Source organism: Falco cherrug, chromosome 12, assembly GCF_023634085.1.
Source record: "Falco cherrug isolate bFalChe1 chromosome 12, bFalChe1.pri, whole genome shotgun sequence".
NCBI classification, from domain to species: domain Eukaryota; kingdom Metazoa; phylum Chordata; class Aves; order Falconiformes; family Falconidae; genus Falco; species Falco cherrug.
The window spans coordinates 10,333,999-10,359,880 of NC_073708.1; the positions used below are offsets into that span (position 1 = coordinate 10,333,999).

Below are 25,882 nucleotides of genomic sequence, written 5' to 3' on the forward strand. Positions count from 1 at the left end.
TGCCAAAATAAAAATGGGAATATTTATTATCTTTTTCTACTAAAGCAATGCAGATCTCTTGAGATTATACATTGGTCTTTGCAAATGTTTCTACAGCTAAATCCATACTTTTCAATTTTGTAAAAAAATTAGACACATGCTTCATAAAAGCAAAGACACAGGGTATGTCACTGAACAATTGGAGAGTATTATAATTGTTAGTAGGGATGAGCAAAGAAGGCTCATGCTTATACTTGAAACTGGTATTTGTATCATCATATATTCAAGTGGGACAAACCAGGTACATTTTCAGGTCCACTTCTCAAGGTTTCAGAAACCAGATATACTGTTAAATACTGAATTTGACCAAGAGAACCCAAACATTACTTAGCAGTACTACATGCACAAGATGCAGGGGAAGGAAGAAAATCAGACTGTGCATACAGTACAAGACAAACTGTTACAATTGTCAAACGTGCGTTGGACAAAATTTAAAGTTTATGAAAAGTTTTATTTGTTGTCATGTAAACAGTTTCAGAAGCACAACTGTATGTATTTTGCAAAGTCATCTTCACTTGGCCTCCTGAACTTTCTTGGCATTCTGTTTTTCTTTCGCCTAGAAAATAAAGGGAGATGATGTTAAGACAAAGACCTTCCTTTTGGAGCTTTGAATTACTACTCATTAAATTTTTGAACATTCAACAGAACATGCTGTAGAAAGAGACATTTTAAATGTAAATTTAGACCCTTTAGAAGTATCCTACTACTATTTTACTAGGTTCATTTACAAAGCCTTTTAAGAATACAGATAGGTTTAAATACATAATATGAAAGAAACTCTAAGATTAGGTAACTACCATACAGGGAAAGGAGAGGTGAAAAAGCAGCACTATTTTTGAAACATAATTTAACCTTCAGTTTTCATACCTCCTTATTAATTTCATTTAACAGAAATAACTCTTCCTAATAAAAAAAATTTATGTCACAAGAAAACACTGCATTCAGACATATTGATTATCACAACTTAAACTCTGAAGCAATCAACATCTTAGGTTTTTAGATCTTTCAAAAGAACAGTGACGAAAAAACCCACAAGAGTTCCTACCACGACATTTGCGAACAGATTCTCATATAACTTGTACCAATTGATTGGACGTTCAAATTGACAGGGAACTAGCATTTTCTTCCTCATGAATTTAGTGAAAAAATATTAGGCAAGAAGAGGGGACAATTCAGATGCAATACTCGCCATCTTTCTGTCAAAACTTTTGTTCATTCTGAACGAGACTGTTGCTTGTTACCCCTTGCCATTGAACAGAACTGGATCTAATGCTGTGATTTAGAATTAAGATCTTTTATCACCAGCTACTCAGGTCTACTGGAAATTTACTCGTATGAGAAGCTTGGTGGTGTTATAAATAACACCTATTAATGTGAAACTGGATTAAAACTCCACAAGTTACCCAAAGAAGGAAAATATTAAAACTGAATTCAAAAGTTACTGTCTTTCAAACTACTGGCCCACAAGCATACTCTAACTAAATTCATTACTCATTAAATAACATTTAGCTCCTTTTTCATCATAATAAGAGAGAGCCTTTTTCAGTGTGAGGTCAAAATCGGGGATACTGTCTATGGCACATGAATAGATATGCAAGCCAGCGCTGATCTTATTACAGTTGAAGTACCTGACTAACCATACAATTTAATAGCCTTGCTTTAATAAAAAAGCCTTAATACAAACCCTAATAGTAAATCAATATTAGTAGCTAGACCCCTCAGAAAGGGGAAAACAATGAGCCAGTAAATCAGTGTAAGAACAGAGAAAACAAAGAGAACACATTCCAAGCTGTCTAAATGACCAGCACCTCTGTGCAAAGGTTGCCATCTAGTGCTGACAGCTGGGTAGATCAACAAACCTCAGCACTGAAGTCCATGTTGGCAAAAGAGATTGATCTTGTACATACATGTCTGTGTATGTATACAATTAAATAATCTTCAGTTCAAAAAGGGATATCTAGATAGTATGGGGAACTCTACTACATACTAACTGGAGCTACACATCACTATTTTACTAGGACTTTTAATTTCCTCTGCAGAAAAGCCCAATTCATGTGTGTCTCGTAGCATCTTACACCCTGTAATGTGATAGTTTAGCTGATAATGAATTGCATCCTCCTATATCACCGTTAGAAAAATTTGTTTAGGTTATCAAAGGGGAGCTACCATTTGCTTTTGCATAATAGTGCAAAGTTGGTTGGTCCCCCAACGTCCCGTCTCCATTTGAGTTATGTCTCTTGAGAACTGCAAGGGACTATCAGGTAAACTAGCAATATCCCTGAACATGGTGGTTCATATAAACAAACCTATGCCATATATGTTTCCAATATATTTGTCCGCATTTTTTCTATGTAGAATTATAGTAATATGCTGCTTCTTAAAAGTTAGTTGGGAAATACTCACTTTTTCTACTAATGGTATTAACTGTTGGTGCTCTGCTAAAGTCTTTAATAATTCCATGATGAAAGGCAGGTAGTTATGTTTTCTTCTAATATTTTCGATCTAAAATTAATTAAAAGCATCAACAGAATTATTACATGCCTAAACAGGGATTTTCCCCATCCCCATTATTGTCATTTGGCCTGCCTCCCCCCACCCCCCACCTCCCCTTCCCAAGAGCAGGAATTCTTTTTTCCGTTTCAGCCAGCTAAAAATAAAGTCAAAGCAATAAAATCCTAAGCACACAGTGCAAAAGTATATGCCAGATGAATTTACTGCTTAAAATTCTCCGTACAGTCTTTTGTCATACTGGCCAAAAAACCCTCAATGATTAAGTAGGTTATATGGTTTAGCTACCGCCATAACACTGACAAGTACTGTTATCCGAATTATTCACTTTTTTACCCTCTCAATTTATATTGCAGTTCAAACTATGTATTTGTACAGTCCCTTGTGCAGTTGTGGCCTCAGCCTAGGCTGAAAACTTAAACATTTCTGCAATGCAAAAGCATAATTATTTTTGTTATACTGAACGCTTTGCAGCTCCTACAGCAGTTCAATCTTTCAGAAAAGGAGAAGATTGTTTGGTTTTTCAACTGAGAGGAGTGACGTCCAAGTAGTTACCTTAACATAAAAAGGTGGACTTTATGTAGTTTCCAAAATATTTCCACATACAATTAGGAACTTTAAGGGTTTTTGCCCCTCAGTTTCATTTGTTTGCTTACTCTCATGCTCAATAAAGCACACACTTTGGGTTTTTTTGAGTTTGGTACTTAATGTTTGGGGTTTTTTATAGTTTCTTGAATTGCATCCTGATGCTGTGGAAAAGAACATACTAACACTGGTTTAGGGACAGATAACAACACTTTACAACCTAACACATATACTGTAGAAATATATTTGAAATTATCATCAGATTACTGAAGTCATAGTCTGTACCTTGTAGAAACTCATGAAAACATTTATTGCGTATTTAGTGAAAACAGAAAAAAAATCTAGTGAAAACATTTCTTTCTTTTCTATATCCTTTGATATATACAACTTATTTTAAAACTTTTTTTTAAAATGTAGACACTTTCCACCCCCACCCCCAATAGGTTAAGGGATTAAAAAAAATAATAAAAAAATCACTACCCAGCTTTCTTCCCCCTCAAAACATTCCTTTAAAAGTATTAGGGAATTATCAAAAAAGTTGCAAGTGATGATCTCAGAGGAACTTTCCCACATCGCATTTTCATTAACACAACATGTCATTTCAAAGAATGACATGCTTTCAATGCACACAAAGTACTTCAGGAAAAAGCAGATCATATCAACTGTATCTTCACTGCTTCCCATAGAGGAAAAAACAGCAGGTAAACTGTAACAAAAGAACTCAATTACCCTAGGAAAGCTTCTTCACTAAAAGCTATGCAAGCACCTCTATGTCAGATTCAGAGATGTATGTGTAAAGACAGCACAAGGAACGTTAATGCATCAGTTGATAAGGAAGTTCACAGAATCTCCTGATTAGTCTTCATTATCAACGGATGCATTAACATTCTTCATTACTGACAGTAAGAGCTGGAAGAGCTTATATGAACGCTGTGTAGGGAAAAGAAAAAAAAAGTTAAAACTAACATATCAAAGTCCTTCCCTTCTAGTAAAAGCAAAAAAAATATCCTACTTAATAAGAGGCCACTGTTACATATAGTGGTTGTAATTAGCAACTCTACAAGAAAAGGCTAATCAGCGATCTCAGACACACAAAGCAGTTTCTTTGTAAGAGTTCTAGAATCCACTGTGCTTAAAAAAAAATATTTTAAAGCGAAAAAGACAAAGAAGTGGCAAAACAAAGGGAGCTACCAAGACCATTACTAACCCACTTGGTAAGCCTTATGCTAAAAGGAAGCAACTGGTAATAACTTGTAAATTCAGGAATGCAACATGAATCTACGTAACATTGCCTTTCTAGTACCCATCCAATTCCTCCAGAGTAATTGTAACAGTCTCCCACATACACAGAAGCTGCCTTTTTCTTACAACTTTTCCAATAGTTTAATCAGAAAAGCAAAGGCTACGTACCTTATATCTTTTTAATTTTTGGTTCTCTTCTTCAATTAACATCTGGTATTTTGCAACTTCTGATTGTATAGAACTTAACATATTACTACTTTGATCTGTATCCATAGGCTCCTCCTTCCACAAAACAAAAAGTGAAATGTAACGCATTCCTGTATTTTTAAATTTATTATTTTTTTAATTAAAATAAGTCTTGTCTTAAAGAGTATTTCTGTCACAGAAAGATTCAGTTTTGCCTACAGTTATAGGAACATTCAAGGAATTTCCACAGTTAGATATAAGAAAATTAGCTCAGGTACTAGCAAAAGCATAGTTCCACTACCACAGCAAATTAGTCAAGACAGAAAGCCACAGTTAGCTTACTTGGAACTAACCAGAGCTGCATCAGTGTACCCACACAGCACTAGACAAGTATGTAGTAATCCCTCTCTGCTTTAAGTGATACTCCATTTGGAGCATGGAAAGGAGAAGGTCAATAATGATGACACAAAACCATTATCAGAGAACTACTCCAGTAACTTAAATACCAAGGCCTACCTCTGCAAGCTGCTGCTGTAATTCTGCAATCCTCTGCTCATATATCATCTTTCTGTCAGATACAATAGCCATCAAGTTAAACCTTATCTCACCTTCGCTGTACCTAAATGAGGAACAACAAACAAAAAAATTTTTCAAAATTCCTCATTAATATGACAACTCAAAAACCCCCTTCACTATTTCATTATAAGGGAATGTATTTTGTGGGGAAAAAAGAAAATCTAAATCAATTTATTAAATTAAGTTGTGCTACAGATCCAATCTTGTTAGGAAATAAAATGAGATCTCAGACGAACACTATCCAGTATGTAACTCCTAATAACTTCCTCTCCCAAGATACTACTATTCCTGTCTGTGGCCACAAAAAGTAAATACTAGAACTGCCAAAAAAAAGAAAACAAAACATGATATAGCTGACAACAAAACTTGCACAAGACTGCTGCACACAATGTTTTTTACTTTCTAATTACTGTTACTTGTTAGAAAATGTTGGGAGACTACTTCACACAGTGAAAAGTACATTCAACAATTAGACTAGCAGGCCTTTGAGTTTAAATCCTTCAAATGCGATTTGGTAGCAATGTTTTACTTATCAAAAGAGTCTTCACATAAAATACTTTGAAAGTTATTTTCTTAAAATCGCATGAAATCAACTTTATTTCTAACATACTTGGGGCTGCAGTCTGGGGTCAGAGCTAAGTAGGAAAATTTCCACAGTACATTTTTCAAGCTTAGATTTCTAAAGCAAATCACATACCTAAGAAAAACCTCTGTAAATACCAGCTGTATGAATGTATTTATTACCTAGTATTTTTAATTATAAGCTCACACACAAACTTTTTCCATGGCACTGGCACTCAGTTTTCACTTGCAAAGACCCAGAGCTGTCTAACAGAGTTAATAATCTTGCTCTTCCTTTTTCAGAGTACTAGTAGGATCTCTCTTCACTACACAGATACCTACTTTGATTAATCATACAGGAACACAGCGTATTTGAGACTTATCTATCATCACATTTGGCTCACGCTGGGCAATAGGTTCTGAAGTCACACAGTGATATGCACATAAAATGATGCATATGCGTCATTCCTTAGAAATTCAGTTGAAAGCCTTTAATTGAAGGAAATTAACAATAAGGAATTTTTAAACATATATAAGCTGTTATATTTTAAAAGCATCATGACCATTTACTTTTGTATACGTTTCTCTATGACAGGCCGTACAGCACTTATCCAGTCATCTTGATTGCATGCACCTAGAAAAAATACAAAGAAAAAAAAGATTAATCTTCTTTGAAAAAATTAATTGCAAATTCAAGACTTATGTAATTCAGGTTTGTGCAGATAGTTCCGAGTATGTAACAAGGTTTTCCTTGGCAAATGCAGTCTCAAATTATTTAGGTGGGGTTTTTTTAGAAGGAAGAAGAAACATTTTTTAATATCAATATTTAGATAATGTACCGGCTGAAGCAATGGAGCAAACCTAAATTTCAGGGGGGTAAGTATCTAATATTTATTTTGTTGTTAAGAGACAATGGGAACAGGGGGAAAGTAGGTTATACAAGATTTTTATGAAACAAAAAATCAGTTGGGATGAAAACATAAAAGTAGACAGCAAAAGAAAAAAGTATGGATAGTTACAGCTGTTTCATTTGGACAAAAAGAAGAGTTAACACTATGTGGGTGCAACACAATGTTAAAGTCAGACAGAAAAAAACCATAAAAGGATATATGACAGGTGACTTAAGGCAAGTAAGAGAATAAGCAAATGTGATTAGTTGATAGTGCCTTTAACAACTTCAACACCTCAAAGGAAAAGAAGAAACTCATGATCTTGTGACCACAGATGCTATGTTACCAGTAGGTCTGCAAACTGTACAGTCTTTCTACCCAGACTAAAGATCAGATTTAGCAGCAAGCCATTACTCAGCCTAAAAATAACTGCCAAGAAAACTGCAAAAACCCTCTGGAAATGCAGTGTGGAACACAGAGATTTTGTCAGACTCAAAAGAAAGTGTAGACACATGATAGGCACTGTAGAGCTTTTCAAGATATAAGATGGCACACATGCGGCAAGGTAAGAAAGATTACAAGACACAAAACAGGAACAAGTCTTACGGAGAATAAAACTGCTAAAAGTAGTTATTTTTTTTTTTAAACATTGGGAAAGTATCTAAGAAGAAAGAGGGCAGCATGTAAACATCGGCCACATAATGTATAAAAAAAATGCATGGAGTCAGCTGTATACATGCTTCCACCGAAGAAACAAATGATAAAATAAATGGATAATTTATACTCAACCTGGGGAAAAAAAAACCAAAACCTTTGAAAACAACATGGGAATTGCCTTGGGTGACAATACCACACAAAGGAACACATGGGGAAAAATATTAGCAAAAGTAATTGCACGCTATTGGTAAGGAAAGCCAGAAAGATTACATAGTTTTACCAGGTTTTGTTAGAGACAGCTCAGAATGACGATTTATTTCCCCAAGTAAGGAGAGCAAACATCCAAAAGAAGCAGGTTATATAAACTTCTCTCTTGCAACAAAACTAACAAGGTATTGGAAGCCCACAGGATTGCATTTGATTGTTCATTTGATTACTGAATGAAAGGAGAGTTAATCATAAAAGTGGAGGAAGCAGGAAGAAAACTGCATTTTCAGACCAACAAAAATAAAGCAATATAAATGACTGAAAAGAAGTATGAGTCTGAAGAGCACGTTAAAAAAACTTTAAATATATGCTTTAATTCAATAAATAACTTGGCTTGATCCTATAACTTACAACCAATTTGTTGCAATTAGCGCTATTGTTAAAATGAAGGATGTTCAGAAGAAATATCAAATATTACCCAAGTCAATTGGTCCTTCCCTTAAGCCATCTAGTTCATATAGCCGTCCATTAACAGGAACATAGCTTACAAAGTGAAATGCATCTTCTTCTTTTGCCGAAGACTTTGCATCAAATTCAAACATCTGTTGTCTGCAAAGAAAATTTTAAAAAAATCTGAGATGAAAACCAATTCACTCAAATTTTGCCTAGGTTTAAAACATGTGTTACCTGGCAAAACTGTTGTGAACTTGCCGAATCACTTCCGAATTGCTTAGTGCCAAACCTTTCATCTGAAATTAAGTTACAAAATTAAGTTGTAAGCCAACGTAGATATAACGCTGTAATACTTTAAGTGTAGGAAATCGTACGCACTCACCGCAGCATCAAAACTTTGTGAAAATTCTTTAAATTCTGACAAAGTCTCTCCTAGATGGATATCTTGATGAGCACAATTTAATAGCACACTTACTATGGCTTGAGTAGCACAAGCATTATTGATTACCTAGGGGGGAAAAAAGAAAAAAAATCAAAAAGCGTTGAGATTTTGTTCAGTACTGGTGATAAAAAAATTACTTTAAGCTGGACATTTTTCATTACAAATACACACTTCTATGCTGATTCACACTACAGCCTCACTCTAAACTAGACAGCAAATCTCATCTGAGTAGCCACAGACAACCCTTTGCTGTAGGACAGTATTAAAATGAATGCTGGATGGCTGTTATCTACAATTCATTGATAAAACTGGTATTTCACACCTATACTTAGAAACTCATTCTGCCTCACCACCTTCCTAAAGTGATTAATAAAGGACACAGAAGAAATACAGGAACCCTCTGAGCTCAGTAGAAAACCAAATAAAGTACTATTCAAATCAAGCTGCCCAAACTACATTTTTACAGCCAACTCTCCCAAAAAGAATATCCTTCAAATACTCAGAATTCCTACCAGGAGTATGAGTAAAAAAAGAAATATTTATTTGGGGCAATAAAGCACAATATGGAAACTAGAATTTTTTAATAAAAAAGTTGTTGGACAAAAAATTTTAAATATCCTAGGCATAAACTAATAAAATTTCAAGGTGTTCCAAGATGCAAAGATTTTCTAAAAGCTGGTTTGCTTAAAAATAAGCCATATGAAATTTTAGATTTTTCACTCGTTTAATTTACAATATACCTATCCTTTTCAAACTAACATGTAAATTACTAGTTTTTGTGACACTGTTCCTTAAGACTTTTAAAGCATTAAATATTCCATTTTTAGAAAACACAAACTCACTCCTTCATATTACAGCCATGCCTTTGATGTTGCTTGGTAATACACAAACTAAAATACAGTACTTAGAGAGACTACAACGATTACTAAATATAGTCTGAGCTTTAATTAAAAGCACAGTAATCAAATGGTATAAGGCCATAATACAAGAAAATATTAGCAGTTTTTTCTCAGTGAGCTATAGGCTAGAAAAAATAACCTAGCTGTAGTCTATGAGACTATTTTGCACAGAAAATGCTACTTAAACCTTAGGACTGGGAGAGAGGATTTGGTTCTGTATTAAAAAAAAAAAAGAAAATTAGTTCAGGGCTGTGAATGCAAACCCACTTCCAACAAGAGAAAATAAAAAAAACCCCAACTTGTTTTACAATCAAAGCTAGTCCCTAACAAAGAAAAACATACTATGTTAATACTATGCCACATACATATACACATTTTCTATACTTCAGTGTTCTCAGTTCAGAATATGTCTGTATAGTGCTGATGATAAATAAATAATAAAGCACTTCTTAATTTAAGAAAAATACGGTCTAGTTGACTTAAATGATAATTGAGGGAGTTGGCTACAGACGTAGAATAGATTACAGCAACTGAAACAAACTAAAACTGTAGGTATACAAGCTAAAGGCTAGAGTTCACACTAATAGAAAATAAAGGGCATAGAAGGAAAACCCAAAAAAGGGCAGTGAAATAATGAACAGCAGCAGAAAAATTAAAAACTGCAAACTACGAGAATGACATAATTTGAGAAAATTAATACTGTAACATAGGAAAATGAACCAAGTAGTAAAGATTCCCCGAGAAAGGACTTGAGTATGGTATTAGAGACAGTTGTAAAAGTAGTACTAGGATGAAAGCAGGAAGATCCTAAGTGGATTAAAGTGGGCTAACCCGAAGCAGTGGTTACAAACATGGCAGTTAAGGTGACAGAGAAAGAACATAGAGAGACCTGTGTCAAAGAACTATTAGAGCAATGCTGTTAGGATGAAGGAAGGGTCACTACAACAAACTGCACTTGTTAAATTATAACTAATACAGGACATTACAGGGAGAGACAGCACTAAGTGGTTAACTATTTCTACTGAAAAATCAAGATGGAACAATCAGTTGCTCTGACAGACCACTAATCCAATAATGACTTCAAAAAAGGGTAGGGAAATTAAAGAGATATTTTGTGTCTAGAGGCAAGCTCAACACAGAAACTGTGCTGGACTAAGTGGATACAGAAGCTTTAAACAACAGCAAAAATAGAAAGAGGAAAAATTGAACTCAGCAGGGAACATGGTCTCGTCAAATACTTGCTTTTCAGCATAAAAATATTTTTGTATTCCAACTACAGTACGAGAGAAGTATGTAAGGACCAAGCTAAACATTCTTGTTTTACTGCTAGAAAACAATATGCAACAAATGCAACTCTCAGACCAGCAGCCCCCAGCTGTTGAAATGGAAATACACTGCAGAACTACAAATACTCTTCAGAAAGCGAGAAGCAGGAGGTAAGGAAAATGCAGCAAGAATAGTCCTGTAGCAGCAGAATAGAAACAAGTGCTGGTGATACGCATAAAAAGACAGTGTGTTCCTGGATCTAGATGACATGAGAGAACTACGAAGATGGAAGGAGGTACCTAGGCAGTGGTAGTTCCTGGGCAGACTGAAGAGCACAGAGTGAGGAGGAGGTGATGGCAGTACCACATGTAGACAAGTGCAAGGCTTATTTATCACACAGGCACAGCACCCTACCAATGCATGCAGCCAGTCCAGCACTGCTATACACATAAGCTAGTGAGTCCCTTGGGAGAGAAATTGGTCAGGATACCCTTCTACCTTGATTTTCAATGTACCCCTTAAGGTGTCTCAGCGCTGGCAGAAAACATTTTCTGCATTTAAATAGCATGAGAATATATGCAGGTTGTCCCAGAAAGATTTGTGTTTTGACCTGAGGAAACTTAAGAGGATTTGTTTGTATTTGGCCAGAAGTCCCAACATTTGCCTGTGTACTTCTGTCCAGGAAATCCTGGTGAGATACTTGATTGGTAAATGTTCAGGTCTCCAACTTAAAGCAGATATTTGAAAGACTTTGCTGGAAAAACTACAAGGTGTATTTCATAATATTTGAAAGAAAATAATAATATATATAGATATTTATCAGAGGAGATTGCCATCTCACCAAGTAAAGCCTAGCTTAAAACAAACTAAGGAACCACCTGGATAGGCTACTCTGGCACACTCTTCAATTAAGATGTGTAACTTCCTAAACATGCATCTTTCCCTAAAGATGTCCCCAGCTCAAGTTTCTGGATCAACTTCAGGCTGAAGCACTTTATGTTCTTGGCTTACATCCTCCAGCCGATGGATTACGTATTTTGTTTTTCAAAGAGCTGTGGACAACCCTGTGCTGCAATTGTAGCACAACCAGCAAATCTCTGGGGTTCGCTTACTAAGTATCCCAATGTTACAAAATAGTAACAAACTCTACAAAACTCAATGTGAAAAATTCAGCATTAGGATAAAGTTCCAAAACATGCCTGTTAAAAATCCCTATCTAGTGTTATTTAATTTTATTCCTTTGGAATAAAGACAAAAATCTTCCTACAGTTATATTAAATTACTGAAAATGTCTTTCTGACTTGGATTAGATGTGTTGCAAGTTCATCTTCTTGTAAGGTATCTGTTATCCCAAGTTTAGCTTTAACACAGATATCTGGACTACCTTAATATTACTGAACCTGAAAATGGCAAAAATTGTGAGTTTGAAATCAACTGAGTATTACAAGTGTTAAAAAAACCCCAAAAACATATAACATGCTTCTATTTGTGGCACAAAGATAACTAAAGACCAACGTTTTGTTATTAACAGTATCATTTAAAAGATACTCCTTCTGAAGGTATATAGATTTTATTCCCAGTTTTAATAAAGTTAACATTATTATCACAACTGTAAAGTTCTATCATCATAATGCAGCACAAAATAAATACATGACACAAAACAAAGGTCTGATACCAATACTTCAGTAATAAAACCTGAAGAGGTTATTAAAATAAAAAAAAAATTAATTAAGTGTGCAACAATGGCATTTTTTTTTTGGTCTTTTTTGTCAAGAGACACTTCCACTTCTGCAGTGATCAGCACAGGCTACAGCTATTCAAAACAGTGCTGAAGATAGCTGAATATGTTGAGTGGTACAGTCGTGTAGCCACTGTGTGTAAAAAATAACAGCAAGGGCCTACTTAAGCAACACAGAAATCAGGAAATTCAGAGTTAAGGCTGAAATTGTATCCTTAACTCACCTCATTGTGCCTAGGTATCCTAGCTCAAAGGGTATGTAAGATCATCCAGAGTTCTGTGGCCTCAAATAGAGGACCAAATCATACCTAGGCATAACAGGGAGGCCAAATTTAACATGAGTGCACATAAAAGTGACCATTAAAAAAAAAATCCTTTAATATGCATGCATATCAGACGGACGTTAGAATTCAACCCCCCCAACATACTCGTGATTTAACTATGACTAAGATCTACTTGCCATTTGGAATTCAACTACAACATCGCTATGAAAGTGGGTACCAGTAAAATGTGAGCACACCCAAGTTTCTTACCCAAACTGTGTTTCCTAATGCAACTTTAAGTGTTTTGCTAGACAGTTTGAGATCTGTAGCCTTTTACATCTAACTAAAGTTGTGCCCCTCCCTCCCGCAAAAATGAAACAGTTTAATATGGAATATTTAATTAAAATTAAACAGAAATAGAGCCATCCTGTAATAGCATAATTTATTCCCCGTTCTAAATTGTTACATATTAACAGTTACTTAGTCTCCCTCATACAGGATTCAGAAAGACACTTTGAAACTTCTCTGCAGTAAAACAGATTGTACCAGACCTCTCTAGGTGGTAAAATTTAAAAGAAGAAAATGCATGGGAAAGGAAAGAGGCAGAGTTCTTGAGGTTCTTAGGGCTCCAGTGTCATGTCAGTTTTGACGATACAGATCAATACACCAATTATCTTAAATGTCATAAAAATTTTGCTAACCCAGAAAACAAATAATTTGTTCTGGGGTTTCAGCCTACAAAGCGACATATGATCATTTTACTCATTACTTTTGTAATTAAGAAAAAAAGTCCTGACAGCTGAAAAAAAAGTATTGAAAGATAACAAAACCCCATCCTCAAAGCCACCATAAAATTGGACTTAAAACATGCATACAGAAAATAAAAAAGGTACGCAAGACCACTTGTATGATAACTGGGAGGACTTGCTATTTTACAACAGAAATACTTAACATTAATGCTTGACTTCCCTTGTGCTCCTGAGTGACCCAGAAGGATTCATAGACTGCAGTTTCAAGAAATGCAATAACCTCAGCATTGCTATAAAGAAATTCCTTTTCTCTCTCACTTACCTTTTACTGGTTTTGGCCTGTACAGACTCAACTGAACAAATACACGTCGTAACATGGCAAGAGACCAGCCCAGAAAATATAGACAGAGCATCTACAGAAAACTGCTGGTTGATGAGCTGCACTGGCTTACGGAAATTCAATGAGCAGCTGAGCCATTGCAAAAGTGGAACAGAACCATGAAGTCAAAAGGAGACAGGTTGGGAGGACCAAGACATCCTGCTCTCATCAAGTGACCAGATCAGCCATTTGCTTGAGAAAACACTTTAAGTCCTGAAATCAAGGCCAGTCAAGTTGGATCTCTTAACTCAGGCTAACTTCCTCCAGTAAGAAAGTCACCAGAGCTAAACTGGTATTACAAATCCTCCCAAAATATCAAAACCAGTTTCTTTCATTTATGTTAATTTTTGATTTTAATTTCTTTGTGACTATTTTCACTAGTTCTGTCACAATACCTCAGTCCAAGCAAAACTGAACTGACATGAAACACAAGCATATATATGTCTACAAGAAGTATTTTGGTTTTGCTAAGCCACTGACTTCACTTGACTAACAGACAACACTAAACCACGGAAAAGTTATTCTACTTTTAAACTCGTCGCAAACATATATTTGAAACATATATTTCATGCCATCAAGTGGCATAACTAAGTACTGCTATTTTAAAATAGCGAACACTTCTAGAAATTGCTTTCCATGCTAAAATTAATGAATTCTTGAGAGTCAGTCATAGACATCTTCCTTAAAAGCAGCAGATGAAGGAGGAGGAAGATTAGAAAGTTCCTACATCTCCACATAAGTTTCAAACTTAAGAAAACAGTAATACATGAATATTTCAAAGCAAGCTACAAAATAAAGACAACTTTTTATTGTTAGCCTTTAATTTTCTGTTTTTGTCAGCAAGTCTAATATTATCCAAATTTTCCGACGTACATTCTGCAAACCCAACTTAAAACTCAAAGCAGCTCCTCTTAGCTTCTTGTTTTTAAACACAGTGTCATGCTTCAAAAAACAAGTGGGGAGGGGGGAAAAAAAAAGGCAGAAGTAGTGACGCAAGCAGACAAATGTTTGGAAACTTTTCAGCATACATAAGAACAGCAGTTATGGAAGAACTTCATCTACTCACAGGAAACAAGATAGATGAAATCCCTTGACTGAGGGTACATCTGCCTTCGTCTTTAAAAAAACTGTCTACATTCACATCAGAGCAATTTCCTCTTGCCACAGAACTACCCTTTGAGAGTTTTATCAAGGCTTTTCCCTGAGGTTCTTTGCATCAAGGCTATTTTGTAGCCACAGCCTAATGTTCAGTAACAGTATGTTTGATTAGGTAGAAATCACAACCTAAACCAGCATCTGTCAGATCTATTAAGCTATAAAGCCATTTGGCAAAATACTGCTGATCACTGTATTGTAAGAATGGGGGACACTGCTCGGAGGACTCAAAGTTGCAGTAGGTAAAGAATGAAGAAAACAGTACCCCCAAAAAAAGGAATAAAGTCATCTACAATAGCATGAAACAGTAAGGTGACTATAAAAGGAACAAATTCAAGATTATTACCTGCGCAACAGAAGCACGTGTACAGAGTAGCCAGGAGAGCTACAGAGGCACCTAATGTTTCCATTGTTTTGTGTATTCCTAAACTTTTAGCTGGAAGTGTGTCAAGACTACTTTATAGCCCTAAATTTACATACAAAACACTTCAGCATTGGGGGTGGAGGGTGGGGCAGAGAAAAAGAAAAAAAGAAAAAACCCAACAAAAAATCCTCAAACCAACCAGTCTAATGTGTCAGTTTTCACAGAAAACCTAATAATTAGAAAGCATTCATATCAAAGGGCAAATTAATACATGTAGACTTAACACAGGTTGTACTGTTACATTTATCATCGTTTGCGAAGCAGGTCTTGAAAAAGAGCTAAAAACATCTATTAAGTACTCCTACTTTCACTCCGATTACTTTATCTTGTTTTTCTTGCTTGCAAACAAACATACAGCAGCCTGTCAAAGCTAAAACAAAATTTTAGTACTACTTGGTATCTAATAAAATGCACAGATTGCATTAACAATAACAATTTTTCCTGTAATTTCTAATTTAAACTCACCCTTCTGATTTAAATACTTAAAACTCCCATGACAAAATGGTCTGCAAACTCTTAAAGTATTCCAGAGTTACACTGTCCTGGCTGCAGAGCATTTGAGAAACACAAGAAATAAAGAGTGGACCAAAATGAACATTTCTTCTTAGAATTTGTTGAAAGTGGTTTCAAAAAAACAAACAAACAAACAAACAAACCAAAACCAAACACATTTGCTTTCTGCTGAGAAGTAATTCTTTATTGCACAGAAGAGTTAGTTACTCTTATAGGAGATGGCTGACAAGTAAGTAAGAGCTTTACTCTTCCATAACTGATGATATTTTTGTCTGACTTGAGAAATCAATCTGATTTACTTTGTTAATCATCTTTTAATACACAGTTCCCTCTCTCACGGAATCTGTTAAGTTTTTTTTCACCTTGTAAAAATCTTAATTTTTGTGTACATATGAACAAAGAGATCATTTATTTTTCAGTACTGAAAGCTACGCTTCATGACATATCTAAGGAAAGATACTGAACTTGCCATACCTGTTTAGCAAAAAATATTGTATCCAGTCTAGAATCCTGAACAACAGAACCTGCTGGTTCCTCTCCAGGCTGCCACTTGAAGAGGAAAATTAATCCATGCACTGGCCTAAAAAATAAAATTGATAGGAAAAAAAAAAAAAAAAGTCACATGTACTTAGGAAAAGTATCAAAGCCAGAAATCCCTGCTACAATTTAACTGTATGCTGGTACAGTAATTTCTTTGTAAACACAGGGAATTTGCACTGAAATTTTCAAATGTGGTCTCTTAATTAGGCAGAACATACTTCAGGGTTCTTTCTGCATATGTTAAATAATCCCAGTCTAAACTGACACGTAGTAACTTTTATAAGTCAGGACCCCTTTTTTGGTTACTTTAACTATTACTGTCATACAACATTCATTTGAATTTGCTAGTGATAAGCAGCTATCAAAACATGTGTCAATCATATACAACGGCTGGAACTAAAGTTTTGGTAATCCTTTTAGGCATAAATTAAATATACTAAGCGAAGCTTTTGTGAAACTTAATGCTTTGAGTTATCTCTCTGAGAAGTAAGAGAAAACCAGTTTTCTACTAAAATTGTGTTTTGCTTTTCAGACTGCCTGTCTTGCATATTAAACAGCTTTTACTGCACATTACACTGTATTTAGTATTTCCACAAAACAAAAAATTATTAGTAAAGGAAACAGTTCTTACAAAATCTGTGGCTACATAAAAGCAAAAACTTACTCATCAATCAACTTGAATTTAAGGTCACTGCCACAAAGATGCCACAACAGTTTATCTACAAAAGGTAAACATACCACCGAACCGCGTAAGAAACTTTTCCTAAACTCTGACGAGAAGTCCAAGATGTCTTTTTAAGCAGTGGGTCCAATGAGGGAATTTGAAAAATGCTACAGGCTATTATATCCTTTAACTCTTAGTATTTACGTCAAAATATTGTACTTGTACATGTGCATGGGAAGGATGGAAGCTGGCTATCACTCAAAACTAGGAAGATATACATCTGACAGTACAAGCAAGCAAAGCTGTTACTTTATGAAAGCAACAGCTAATGTTCTGATGAAGTATCATATGAAATACACAGTGCAGGCAGCAAATAAACCACTTCTCAAGTAACATTTCCGCCATTCAGGTGTCATTGTCAAATATCTTCAGTCAGACATAAACTCTAAAACTATGCCTTCTGTAATGATTGCTAATCTTTCAGAAAATGTAATTACACAAGTGTAGGATATCCACACAGGAATAGAGTATGTTCTGGGTTAGACAACATTTCTCTCTGAAAATCTGTTATGTGAATACAGATAACACTTAATGCATCATGGACAAAAATGGTAAGATAATTAATATTGCCTAATGAGGGCAGAACTGTTCCATATATCACTGTCAGTTATAACAAGACTATTTGCCTTCACCTACATATGGAAGTGGTTCTGCAGGAAAAACTAGTTACAAAAGTACATAGTACAGTAAATTAATTTAACGCAACAGATGCAGTATCATGTAATGTGAGGGAGAAAGATAAAGCAAGGAACAGAGGTTTCTCAAAGAATACGGCAAAGAATGTAATACAAGCCAATGACCAAATCATTAGAAATCTATTTTCACATTAGCTGCTACTAGCATCTCTTTTCAAAACAAGAAAAGCTAGCTTAAGTACCAAGGCATTAATAAAAAGTAACTTTAATTGCTAGGTACTCAATTACATCAAAGTCCTAGTGAGCTTCTGCGGAAACTGAAGAAAAACAAAACCCAAACTAAATGCCACCAAAAAACCACCTGAGTTTAGTACACATTATTTCAGTGACTTCAGAGAAACGTGAATAAAAACCATGCAGATGAGAGATGCGCCTTACTTCAATTTTTCAAAGTTCTCTGGTTCCAAACTCCATATTTCTTCAACTTGTGCTCCTCTACAACCTGTAACAAGGAAAAATAGAGGTTTCTTCATCTAGCCCATTTAAAAGGGATGCAGCCATAAAGACAGACAAATGAAAGAACGATGGGAACATTTACAACTTGCACACCCAGGTTACGGAAGTGTCTATTCACAGGCTTTAATGCATTTTCATTAAAACCCCCAACAATGCAGTTCAAGAGAAAGTATTTATCCTGTGCATGGTGATGTTGTCTTTGTAACACAGCTGCATTTAAAGGAAGCAAAGGAGATCAACGTGCCTTTGGTCACCTCACATCCTTTGCTCCACTGAAAGTAATACCATTTTAAAGACACCAGCTGGTCTAAAGCTGGACTTCAAACATCTGTCTTCAGCAAGAGACCCATGGTAATAAACTGAAAACACTGTAAACTACACACTCAAGCAAGACATTTGTGTAATACAGAGACTGAAAAGTTCAAACGCTTAGTGTGTGGAAGATGGATCTACAAGCTAAATCAAAACGCAAGAGGGGAAGCGTGCCTGGACTTCACTTGGGAGAAAAAGGCGTCACAGAAATGACAGATCAATGTAACCTAGAATAAAATCGTTCTGCTGCTTTGGCCAAAATCCTGTGGAGACTTATCTGTCGTGATAACCGCATAACCACACTAACGCCAAAGACATGAAACGCCGTTCAACACAACGCTTACAGTCTAACAGCCCGAGCAGCGCCCCCGCAGGCCGCCCAGCCCCCCGCCCAGCACCACGGCTCAGCTCGGTCTCGGCCGCCGCGCCAGCGGCCACACGGCGCACCGCGCTCAGTCCCCTGCGCACGCCGCCCCCCCCACGTGCTCACCGAGGGCCGGCAGCGCCGCACGCCCGCCCCGAGCGGCGGGAGGGACCCGACCGCGCCGCCCGGCACTCCCCGCTCCCCTCAGGCGGGGCGGCGCGGCCAGCGGGGAGCGGCGGGCGCAGCCGGAGCAGCGGCGCAGAGGTCACAAGGGACGGCGCTGGCTCCCGCCCAGCTGCCGCTGGGGTGCGGGAGCGCGGGCAGGGCGCTGCTGTGGGAGCTGGCGGGGCGCCGGTCCCCGGCCCCAGCCTCCCCACCGCCGCCGCGGCCCCTTCCCCACCCGGCCGCGTTCAGCCCAGCCCAGCCCAGCCCAGCGGGGAGCCGGGCAGCGGGCCGGGCCGGCACCCGCGCGGGGACGGCCGCAACCACCGGCGGAGCCGCGGCCCCGGAGTCCCGCCCGCCCGGCCCCATTCGCTCCTCCCTCACCGAAGCCCTTGATAAGCTCCGTGAAGACACCCGGGTCGCTCTCCATGAGGCACCACTCGCCAGCGCTGCTGCCTCCCGACATGGCGGCGGCCCGCGCGCTCCCTCAGGCTCGGCGCCGCCGCCGGCCGGTTACGCTGCGAGGCCGAAGCACGCCGCTCCCTTCCCGGCAGGCCCCGCGGCCCACGCCGCGCCTGTCATCTCTATGGTGAGGCGGGGCGGGAGCAGGAAGCGGCGGCGGGGACTGGATCCGGGGCAGCCGCCGGCAGCACCGCCCCGGCCGCGGAGGGGCCGCACCTCCGCCTTGCGGCCCCGCTCCCGAAAGGCGGCGGCGGGAAGGCCCTCCTGCCCGCACCCCTCCCCGCGGCGCGGCAGGCAGCGGTGCCGGGTCGGCGGCGCGGCTTCATCCGGGCACCGGCGTGCGGGCGCGGAGGGCAGTGGGCGCGGCCCCATCCGGGTCCCGGCGATGCTGTCAGGGCGCCGGCGGGGCGGGGCTGGGGGAGACGCGGAGCCGCTGGCGGCTGGAGCCGGAGCCGCCCTGCTTGCTCGCCGCGCCTGGAGCCGGCTCCGCCGCCGCCCCGCCTGCCCTCCCCCCGCCATCGCCGGGCGGCCCCGCCGCTCCCTGCGGCCGCGCCGCCGCTCGGTGCCGGAGGCCGCGCAGGCCCTGCCGCGCAGGCCCTGCCCCGCGGCCCGCCCCGGCCCGCGCCTCGCAGGCAAGTCGCGCCGCCCGGGCAGCACTGTGGGCGGGGGGGGCCGGCCTGGCCCCGCCGCGGGTGCGGGCTGCCGCCCTCCGCCGGCCGGGGGCCGCGGGCGGGCCCGGTGCGGGTGGCGGGGGCTGGCGTTGTAAATGGCCACTGGGCGCCGGGGGGATTAAGGGGCGCCGGGGGGGGCGGGGCGGCGCGGCCTGGCGGGCGCTGCGGACGGGCGCGCGGTGGTCGGGGCCCCCTCGGCTGCGCCCCGCCCCGCTCGGTTCCGCCCGCTCAGCGCCCCTGGCCCTCCGGGCAGTTCGGTTTTTAAGCAGACAGACTTCTCAGCACACTGTGGTAGCGTTTCTCGGGCAGGCGTGTGCAGGCCGGTGTGTTCGGTGCTGCCACCGTGCCGCTCGGGGCCTGGAAGGTGCCCCGGCATCCCTGCGCGCCTGCAGACCCCGTGTGCGGGAGTGCGGGGCCGGGGTTGCTGTCAGGGCCCTGCTGTGCTGTGGGGCTGTTCTGCTGCAGCTGGGCACGATGGTCGCAGTGTCTGCTCGGTGGCCTACAAGACGTTCTTCGCAGTCGTTGGTCTGATGCTTGTACAAAATTTTGAGAGCTGAGTGGGAGAATGCAGTTTCTCGCAGAGCAAAGCGTCTATGATGAAGTATTTGAAGGCAACTCGAAGTGCTGTCCTTACAATGTCAATGCACTTTTTTTCATAAAATATCTAAACTTAGAGTTTAATTCCATGTGTTTTCACTACAAAGCTTGATTTGTCATGGGTAATGTAGCAGTTCAATTTAAGGACTTAAGCTAGAACCTGTAGTTCTGTTAAAGCTTTGTGCATTTTGTATGTTTTTTAATATGTAACCGAAACTTCTAAGACTTTTCTTAAGAAAAGTAGGTCTGGATTGTAAAAGTCATAGGAAATAACAGAGGTTAAGTTAGAAAACTATCATGTTATGGTACAGCAACATAAAGATACTGACTTACCAATCAAGATGAAATTGTTGTGTAGGCTGTTTCAGACCAGTCAAAGCCAAATTTTACTTTTAGATTAATTTGTATGCTGTTTGGAATATAAACCCAAATTGGCTTAGTGTTCTCTCATTAATAATGGTTGAGCAACTGTGAATTTTAGTTCAGCAATTTTCATTATAGAGTATCTAGTCTGTGACTTTAAAGCTTTTTCACATTGTTTGCATTCAAGTAGCTGAGAGACTGGAAATGCTTATGGAGCCAGAACATAATTGATGAATCCTCCATGAGTGTTTGAAATTCAAGTTCACTGCTGCAGCTCAGCAGATGAAGAGTAGGGTTATGGTAAAGCATATGTTAAGTGTGTATTTGCATTTACCCATTTGCAAGGGTGAAAGCTGTCCATGTTATACAGGTGTTAAAGCAGAAATTAAGCTTGAGGTCTGGGCAGAGAAGAGGGACTGGTTAGAGGGAGGGAATAGCTTTGGGAACTTGTGAGGTTAAAATACAAAACAGGAGTTAGAAATGGCCAATATGATTTAAATAGTTCAACACTGAATAAGTGCTTTTCCAGTAGGTCTTAGTGAAGTTTAAGTTTGATACTTCTAGTGTTGCTGTTTGGTAGCGAAATTACTGGTTTGCATCAGCTGTTGCAGTTCTCAAGGGCAATTTTTAAAGTATAAATGTATTTTAAAGAATTTACAGTTCATAGAGTTGGTTTGAAGCTCTCTTTAAATCTCTGAGGCAGCAATAAGCCATTTGAGATAAGTCTGGTTTACATCCTAGAATGCTTATCAGAAGGCAGTAGTAACAATAATAAAGGTTTCAGAAGACTTGTCGTAGGCATTTTTAATGGGGTAAGGACTGCAGGTAATTCATTCCACGGTGAAGTACTGTGTTCTTATCTGAGAAAGAAGACTTTGAGGTCTGAGTGAAGATGAAGCTTTGCAAAAGGTGGAAATCGGAACAGCACGTGTTTTTGTAGTTTATCATAATTCCTAAGAAGGCAAATTAAAGAGCTAAGCTTTAGAATAACTAGAAGTGTACATTTACAACAACTATCTTTTAAAATAACATGTTTGTGTCAGAAGGCTATGGGTGCTCCTGTCTTTTAACACCGGTGTTTTGTCAGAAGCCTGTGGGTTCTAGCACATACCTCTTTTCAGTGCAATGAGTCCATACAACACTAAATGTAAAAATTATCCACTATTAACATGTGTAAGTTAGGTTTGTTATATGGTTTGATAGAGAAGTGCAGTAGGAGAATTTTTTTCTCTGATGGTTAGCTCTAAGCTTCTTTAATATGACACAGTTGACATTACACTGCATATTCACGTGTACCAACGAAGTACTGAACTGTTTGCCTTTCAGAATGATCCCTTTGATGGAAATACTGATAAATCTAGATTTCAAACTAGATAAATGTTATTTGTAATTTTAGGAATGTTATAATTATTTCATTTAAGTTTTGTTCCCACTCAGGGTGGTGGTAAGAGTGGTAGGTAATTTGTATTAGTGACTATAAAACTAAGCATGTGAAGACGAGTGAGAATCTCCAAGTGAAAATTAAAATGGAATATCAGATGGAACCTGTGCAAGTGGAAAAATGTCAGAAAAAAATCTAATATTCAAAGTAGTGTTGGTATTTCTTAATATAATCAGCAAAGTGAGATAGGAAATGCTTTAACTGAAGGCATGATCCTTCCAGTTCAGTTTAAGTCTTGATAATCCATACTGAAAAAGAGTTGTTCCAATTAGTCTTATTTTAATGTAGTAATATTTATTATAGCAGGGGTATGAAAGACGAAACAAGAAATTACTCTCGGGATTTCATATATATGGAGATCTCATTACTCATGCATGATCCTTTATGCTTCCCATCCTTATTTTTGTTTCAAGATAATGGTGTTTTTCAGTATCTTTCCACATACCATTTTTTGCTGATAAAGGAACTAATGGATGCTGACCATGATTTCAGGATTATTTTTTTTTTTGTTTGGGTTGTGTAGGTTTATTATGAAATGTTACGTACTGTTTAATGAAGCTTATTGAACTGCACTGACATAAAATGCATTTAGACATTAAAATGTACTGGTATGGTATTCATGCATTGCGCATACCACCCTTGTTATTTTCAGTGTATTTGGATGCCTCGGATGTCAGTGAAGAAGTCAGCTCAACCATGATGTGTATTTAAATGGGTTTGGCAGGAAACATGGTTAGAATATTTAAGTACTAAGAAAAATAGCTGGGCCCTGGTGCTCTGAATAATACAATGAAAGGTATTTCTTAGTGAAGTTTTAACTGAAACCTGCATTTTTAAACCAGGTGCCCACATATGGCTTCTATTTTTGTGATTTTGGCAGCATATAATGGGGGCACTGATGATTATTTATAATTTAATTCTGGATGCAGACAGCACATCACTGCAGATAGGCAAGAATGGAGGACAAGGGCACACTTATAGTCATTTGCAGAGAAAGGAAGATTCTGTGTCAAAGAAAAAGTAAGAGAAGTGGTTTGTAAATCAGTGTGCTAGTTACCTAAACTGGCGGAAAAACCCCATCTGTCTGCATTAGTGACGTTTATTTGTGCTACCTTATCCTGGTAAATGAAGCAAAATGGCTATCCAAACAAGCATGTCAAAAGTAGGTATCTGCACTACTTAAGTCGTTAAGAGGATTTCTTTGAAGTGTCATTTTGCATGCTCAGATTTTAGTGTGTGCATATTTTAAGATCTATATGCAGTTTGACAGAGCGGATTATTGGTTGGTTGTTTTTTTCTTTCAATGGACCTCTTGGTGCTATTTATTGCTTTTTTAATTGTTCAGTGTGAATTGAGAAAACTGAACTTATTGTTGTCATATTAATGCTTTGGAGATAGTATTGATGATGAATTTTCTTGTCCTTACCCTGCTGATTTCAGTTAATCTGCATTTATTTCAGTTTAATTGTTACAGTTTTTTTACCATGCTAGGTGTTCTCCAAGCAAGGGGGTAGTGTTGTTGCCTACAAATATTACAGCCAAACTGTCTTGCAGCTCAAGAGTGTATAAATCGTAAAGACCTGAAAGATTGTGAATTTTTGTGCTGTTTTTGCTTTTTAACTTCAAATGTGAAACAGTACAGAATTTGTTGTTATGTCTGCATGTTTTCTTGGATCTCGCTTGAAACAGTAGACTATTTGAGGACAAATATATAAATACAAAATATAATAAAATAAAAAAAATACAAATAATAAATAGAATCTTTTCTTGAGCTACTGTTGGTTGTTAAAAAGATCTTGTCTAAGCCTCACTGAAACCCACCATATTCAAACTCTCACAAAGTCATCTGACTAAACAGTTTTCCGGTATTTTAGTTCTTTAGCATCATGTTTCTTCAGTTGGTCAGCATTACCATTTCTTCAGCAAAATAGAGTAGGGCAAGATGTGAGTTTTGCAATCCAAAAATCTGCCTAAGAAAGTGGTGTAATATATTAGTAGCAAAAGGGCATCACACCAGATACGTTTTCTGTGTGCCACTTACTGGGTTTTAAGTAGTTAGTTTGTTTTAAGGAAATAAATTTGTCACCGTTGTAGCTCAGAGATTTTTGTTTGTTTCTTTCTTTTCTGCTAATTGATATGTGTTATTACACTCTTAGAGTACAATTATTGTAAAAATTAAGTAAAAAATTAGGAAAGTTATTACACTCTTTCTTAAATTTACAAAGGCAGATAGGTGTATAGATAAGATTAGTTTGCTAAGTAGTGATAAAAGAGTAGTGTTGCCAAGTTTTCACAATAGCTCTTAATAAACTTTATTATCCTTTCAGCAGAGTTCTTTGAGGTGTAAACAATGGAGGACGAGGAAACCCAAGTGCAACTCCTGGATGAAAAGCAGGTGCCGAACTCTGACAGTGGTTATGTGTGGCATGTCACCGATATGACTCGACTGCAGCGTTTCTTGTGTTTTGGCTCAGAAGGTGGTACTTACTGCATCAAGGAGCAGAAGCTGGGCTTTGAAAATGCGGAAGCTTTAAAAAGACTGATTGAAGAGGGTAGAGGTGGTGAAGTTGTTCAAGAAATAAAGACTTTTAGTCAAGAAGGCAGAGCAGCAAAACAGGAGCCCCTGCTTTTTGCACTTGCAATTTGCTCACAGTGTTCTGATGCAAAAACGAAACAAGCGGCATTTAAAGCTGTTCCTGAGGTGTGTTGCGTACCAACCCATCTCTTTACTTTCATCCAGTTTAAAAAAGATCTGAAGGAGGGCATGAAATGTGGCATGTGGGGCCGTGCACTGAGGAAAGCAGTTGCAGATTGGTACAATGGGAAGAATGGCATGGCTGTTGCTTTAGCAGTTACAAAATATAAACAAAGAAGTGGTTGGTCTCATAAAGATCTTCTGAGGTTGTCCCACCTAAAACCTGCCAGTGAAGGTAATAAATTTTTATTTACCTGAAAATAACTGTGTTTTAAACCTTTTACTGTGGAGCTATTTTGGAAACCCAAATACCATTGTAGACTGATAATTTCTTGGTGATAGTATCCTGTAAACTGCACCTTAAAAATGTGAGTGGTCATATCAGAAATGGACCTGTTTATCTTCAAGGTAAACAGAGTTTGTTCCTTCTTTTTCTTCCTTACATCAAGAGAAGATAAAGTGATACAATTCCCTCAGTTTGTTCCTATTTGCTTACAAATGATGAATTAACACTTTCTTGTTATTTGGGAAGATCTGTTAGTTTCAGATATGTTAGGCTTCTTCTAAGGGAATAGTACAGTGATTAAAACTACTGCTCTAAGCTGTGTGTGGCTGACCTTTTTCTATAGCTGGTTGGCAGGTCTGAGAAGGAACCCTGCTAAGTCATT

The 25,882-nt window shown here is 38.6% G+C and overlaps 2 protein-coding genes across 10 annotated transcripts in view; one reads left to right on the forward strand and one right to left on the reverse strand.

Moving 5' to 3' along the window:
- Positions 1-19,505, reverse strand: UCHL5 (ubiquitin C-terminal hydrolase L5). 4 transcript variants are annotated; one of them, XM_055724181.1, is made up of 11 exons: positions 19,370-19,505; positions 18,070-18,133; positions 16,207-16,312; positions 8,287-8,412; positions 8,139-8,200; positions 7,930-8,060; positions 6,268-6,331; positions 5,077-5,179; positions 4,543-4,653; positions 2,443-2,541; positions 1-595 (listed from the first exon to the last, which is right to left on the reverse strand). In XM_055724181.1, exons 1-11 carry the CDS (start codon positions 19,449-19,451, stop codon positions 551-553), a joined length of 993 nt encoding a protein of 330 aa, XP_055580156.1. In that variant the 5' UTR covers positions 19,452-19,505; the 3' UTR covers positions 1-550. The 4 variants fall into 4 exon arrangements, with proteins under 4 accessions (XP_055580156.1, XP_055580155.1, XP_055580157.1 ...); XM_055724180.1 differs by having other exon boundaries at positions 4,543-4,656; XM_055724182.1 differs by lacking the exon at positions 4,543-4,653.
- The window catches only part of RO60 (Ro60, Y RNA binding protein), an 18,944-nt gene continuing 12,515 nt past the window's right edge, over positions 19,454-25,882 (forward strand). Inside the window, exons 1-2 of one of the 6 annotated variants that reach the window (XM_055724178.1) lie at positions 19,454-19,574; positions 24,847-25,449. In XM_055724178.1, the coding sequence (XP_055580153.1) occupies positions 24,870-25,449 (580 nt within the window). In that variant the 5' untranslated portion in view covers positions 19,454-19,574; positions 24,847-24,869. Of the gene's footprint in view, positions 19,575-19,925; positions 20,080-20,253; positions 25,450-25,882 lie in introns of those variants that run through there. The other 5 variants (XM_055724179.1, XM_055724177.1, XM_055724176.1 and 2 more) reach the window with 5 other exon arrangements.